The following is a 5,426-nucleotide window of genomic DNA, read 5'->3' on the forward strand; positions in this document are numbered from 1 at the left end:
ATGTATGTATGAATAACTTTACGAATGAACAAGTATTACCGTCTATCATCTTTCCAATAGAGGCATCATAAATAAATTTAAGTATTTTTTTTTTAAACTCCACCTTGAGCCGGAAGTCCGAGCAAGACCGGACTGAAAATAGATTATGTTAAGTTACTAATTTACACCGGTAGCAGACAACCTACTCTCACCACGCGATTGGCAAAATGGCGGCTTCTGTGCGTGTTCTTCGTTCTACCTTAGCTTCTGCTGGTAAATTTTTCATTGATTTTTTATATTTTCTAATCTAAAATAAATCATCCCTTTGTTTTATTTCATCCTAAATTATGTGAGTCATATGATGCTCTCTGTTATAATCAGATTTCCTTATTAATTCGGTGCTGCATTTTTCTCCTTATCACTTGTTGTTCCCCGTCGGTTGACCTTCATACAGGACATTCATTGCTTTTAATAATAAAAGATAATAATAATCATCGACAGTGTATGGATTAAGTTGGAATATCCCTTACAATTGCAGACTTTATACATACATTTAGTTAATCTTCAAATTATGAAATATATAATGATTTAGTTATTAACTTTTTCATTTCAGTTTCCTATGCATGGCGTATATTTGTAATGTTGTGTGGTGCGTTAAAAATAAATTGGATTTTAAAAAGTCGAAGGTTGCCCGTGGGACAGCCTTCGACCTTTTCTCCATCCCAGAGATATTGTGACCCAGTGTTCCAACTAGATAGATAGATATTAGTTACTTGTCATTAAATATGTCACTGAAAAAGAATGCATTTATATACTTAAAAATATCACTGATATATTACACCTTATTTATCATTTGTTTCTTCGACTTATATATTTTATACTATTCCTATTTAATTAAACTTTGAGGTAATTAATGCATTTTAGTCGCTTTTACAAATGTAAAAAAATCCTACATATTCCTTATCGAGGTATTTGTTATTTCGTGTTTCGATTTTATTTGTTACCTTACGAAGTTAAACTAGTGCAACCGGAATACTGATAGAGAAGTAACTGAAGTATTTGACGGTTGAATTGAAAAACGCAGTTTTCAGTAACACGACTCAATTAGTACGCAGTGAAATAAAGGCTAGATCCTATTTTAGAGCGTACTAAAAAAATTACGCAGTAGTTTTAAAGTAATTTTTAAAAATCGGACCCGAAATAAAACGAAAAAACACGTTACTGGACGATACTATATTTTATCATTAGCGTACCCTATAAATACCTTGTGATATTACTTATATACTGAAACTTGATCCACTTGAATTAACCCTTACCCTATAAATAAGTGACCTTGTGCCAATATAAAAACAAAACTATATATATATATATATATATATATATATATTATCATCAAAGAATGTATATATGCATTTTAATACTCGAACTGTTTTTTAACATCTTTTATTATTCTCAAAGACTTTTGATAATCTTTTTCTAAAAAAGTGAAACCGGTTCAGTAAATAAATATTTTTAAAAAATAAGTGCATTTTCAAACCTTCTTTCATATATATATATGTATATATATATATTGATAATAAGGAGAATGAAGAATTTCAACATTCAAACTTTGTTTATTTCCATTTGGTTTATTCATAACTGTCCGGCACATGTTTCGATCACACTAACTGCATATTGTTGCATATTCATATGCAGCGATTTATGCATTATCAGTACAGTCTCTTCAGGGTATGTAAGTTATATAAGTATGACATTGTTCGAAGAGGAATTTTCCACCGCTATTAGTTTGAATTAGGCTTGGTACTAATAGTAGCAAACCATGACATTCTACGATGAGATGTTTTCCTCAACTATATATATATATATATATATATATATATATATATATATATATATATATATATATATATATATATATATCATCACCATCATCATCATTTAACGTCTGCTTTCCATGCTGGCATGGGTTGGACGATTTGACTGAGGACTGGTGAAACCGGATGGCAACACCAGGCTCCAATCTAATTTGGCAGAGTTTCTACAGCTGAATGCCCTTCCTAACGCCAACCACTCCGAGAGTGTAGTGGGTGCTTTTACGTGTCACCTGCACGAGGGCCAGTCAGGCGGTACTGGCAACGGCCATATATATAGCTAGTATACCTTTTTCTTATTTACTCCAGAAGGATTTTTTCCCTCAGTAAAATACTTATATCTTTTGTTGAAATAGCCCATAAATTTATTGCTTGGTTAATCTACATAAATCTTAAATATTGATCAGAAACGAAAATTTATTTATCTTGTCAAGAGGAAAAGCAGTGTACATGACCCTCTTATGGGGTTTCAGAGAATGGTGAGAGGGTGGAAGGTATCCTGAAACTGGTCTGGGTGCTTGCAACAGAGTGTCCTGCTAAAGGCATCCAAGATGCTAGTGTTATACTGGGTGGTACATTAAGTCTATGATCTAAGTAGGCCACTGAAAGAATTGAACTCAGAATGCAGAAATCCACAACAAATACTGCCATGCACCTGGTCCAACATTCTCACAGTTCCTCAGATCCATTGCCTTGGGTTGGTACTTTTATCAAACTCCAAAAGGATAAAAAGGCAAAGTTAATTTCATTGGGATTTGAACTCAAAATGCAAAGAGTGGAAATAAATAATGCAAAGTATTCTATCCACTGCTTAATGACTCTGCCATTTCACTGCCTTAATGCATTGCTGGGATCTATTTCAAAACGGGGGCACCAGTTTTCATTTATGTTTTATGTAGTGTTTTTGGTACCGAAAGACTTTCAAACTTCGTATATTATCTATTTTGTGTTATAGAACAGAAAAAAATTTTTGTATTCGAATTTATTTCATGTAAAAAATTGTCTTATTTCGATAATTTCTACTAATCACTGACGTCTATTCAGTTGAAAACAGTTAGCGCTGTAACGGTGTATATCGTATTAATACCCTAACCCTAACTAGACTGTTAACCCTAACTCTAGAATCCGAACTCTAAAATTGTTACACACATAGATACGCACAGCGTAATTTATTATATAAACAATATATGCGTATAAATTACGATTAAACCGGATGAAATATGTCACAGGGAATAACATTTTTATGACCGCCCAGCAGTAACTCTATTGAGCTGAATAGACGTCAATGATTGGTTGAAATTACAGAAATACGACAACTTTAACATGGAATAACTTGCGATGTACGTTTTTTTGTTAAGAAGACTAAGAGTAAAAGATGTTTTATATGACACATTCTACCAGTGTCCCAAGTTTCAAAGTGTTTCGTTTAGAAAATACTGGTGCCCCCGTTTTGAAATAGATCCCATTGCTGTTTTTAGACCCTCCTAGACTAGGAGATGAGAATGTTTAAGTTAAACACTTGCAGATGAGTTGGAGGTATGGGCAACAAGAAAATTCCTGGGTTTAAAAGTTACTGTACAGGAAGGGTTGGCAAAATACATAATATAACTCCATGGGTGTGTGCTTAAAACACTTGCTTCCTAATCATTTAGTCTCAGGTTCAATCTTACTGTGTATCTATTATTATAGCCTTGTGAGTGATTATTCTGTCAACTGTAATGCTTATTTATTCACGCTGTTTTGAATTTATCATGCATTATCTTCTAGCTTTGAGCTTTTGATGAGGTAACTGTTAATTTTTAGAATGACATGGTAGGGTTGGTGTGTGAGGCCAGATCTTGGTTATTTGAACATAAAACAGCTAGAATATTTTGGCTGGATAGGGCCGGTTTAAATGCTAAAGGATTAATCAAATAATAATGAATGAGAATAAATTCTAAGACAAATTTCAAATATGAGAATGATGTCATCTTTGAATAGCTACTAAGTGAAAGAAAAGAACAGTTAGACAATTAAAAAATACTGTTTTGTTTTTGTATTTAACAGTTGTATATTTAAGATCCTATATTTAAACAAACTTCGTTTATTCATGTTTAATTTTGTTTTATATATTTTAGGCTCTTTTAAATCTACCTATCTTTCCTCAGCAAAATGCTTTACTGCACAATGTCAGGTCAGTATCTTTTATCAATAATTTTGATTACTAATAAATTTGATAATTCTAATTATTAATAGTAAAAAAATATTTTAAATGTACAATCCTAACCCTGCATACTATTTAATACAATTGGTTACATGTATTAATTTCTCCACATTACACCATACAATATGTCATCCTCACTAGTGCCTGGTGATACAGAAGAAAAGCACCGTTTACACTCTGTAAAGTGGTTGGCATTAAGAAAAGCATCCATCCATAGAAACCAAGCCAAAGCAGACACTGGAGCATTATGGAGTCCTTGGCCTCATCAGATCCTGATAAACTGTCCAACCCATGCCAGCATGGAATATGGACATTAAACAATGATGAGGATTTTTCACCACCCTACACCAAGCACTGTACAACACAATTTATTATTTGTTTACCTGTGATATTTTTACTGTACTCAGGTAAAATATGGTGCACTGTATCATGTTTTTACATTACACCCCATATAAAACAACTGGGCTGCCAAATCTCCCTCAAATCACACCTTACTGTCTCAACCCTTTAGCATTTAAACCAGCCATCTGGTCCAAATATTTTACCTGTTCTAAGTTCAAACTGGCCAGATATTTTACCTGTTCTATGTTCAAACTGGCCAGATATTTTACCTGTTCTATGTTCAAACTGGCCAGATATTTTACCTGTTCTATGTTCAAGCTGGCCAGATATTTTACCTGTTCTATGTTCAAGCTGGCCAGATATTTTACCTGTTCTATGTTCAAACTGGCCAGATCTCACTTCTCACAACTACCCTACAACGTCATTTTAAAAGTATACAATCACATCTTCAAAATCTCAAAGCTATGAGATTAATGAGAACGTGTCTGGTCATGGGGAATTATTCAATTTTTTGGAAACAAGTGAAGGATGGCAGCAGGAAGGCCATGCAGCCGTAGAAAATTCATCTCAACAAATTCCATCCAATCATGCAAGCATGGAAAAGTGGATTTCAAAATGATGATAAATGATACCTTATAAAGAAGAGATGGTTATAGCTACCTTATAAAGAAGAGATGGTTATAGCTGGTGGGAATGCTTTTGATCATAGCTTTTGATCAATCAAAGCTGATATGGAGTTAAACAGTAGCAACAGGCTCAGAGGGATAAGAATTGATGTCCAACAGGATTTTAACTCTTTTACTTGTTTCAGTCTTTTGACTGTGTGGAGCACCGCCTTTAGTCGAATCAAATCGGCCCCAGGACTTATTCTTTGGAAGCCTAGTACTTATTCTATCAGTCTCTTTTGCCGAACTACTGAGTTTCGGGGACGTAAACACACCAGCATCGGTTGTCAAGCGATGTTGGGGGGACAAACACAAACACGCACACACACACACACATATATATATATATATGTACATATATACGAC

At 33.8% G+C, this 5,426-nt stretch overlaps 1 protein-coding gene across 1 annotated transcript in view; it reads left to right on the forward strand.

The window, feature by feature from the left end:
* Positions 1-120: 120 nt before the first annotated feature.
* Positions 121-5,426, forward strand: part of LOC106870016 (elongation factor Tu, mitochondrial) — a 24,481-nt gene continuing 19,175 nt past the window's right edge. Inside the window, exons 1-2 of the mRNA XM_014915980.2 lie at positions 121-252; positions 3,968-4,023. Coding sequence (XP_014771466.1) covers positions 207-252; positions 3,968-4,023 — 102 coding nt within the window. The 5' untranslated portion in view covers positions 121-206. The remainder of the gene's footprint in view (positions 253-3,967; positions 4,024-5,426) is intronic.

Source organism: Octopus bimaculoides, chromosome 1, assembly GCF_001194135.2.
Source record: "Octopus bimaculoides isolate UCB-OBI-ISO-001 chromosome 1, ASM119413v2, whole genome shotgun sequence".
NCBI lineage: Eukaryota > Metazoa > Mollusca > Cephalopoda > Octopoda > Octopodidae > Octopus > Octopus bimaculoides.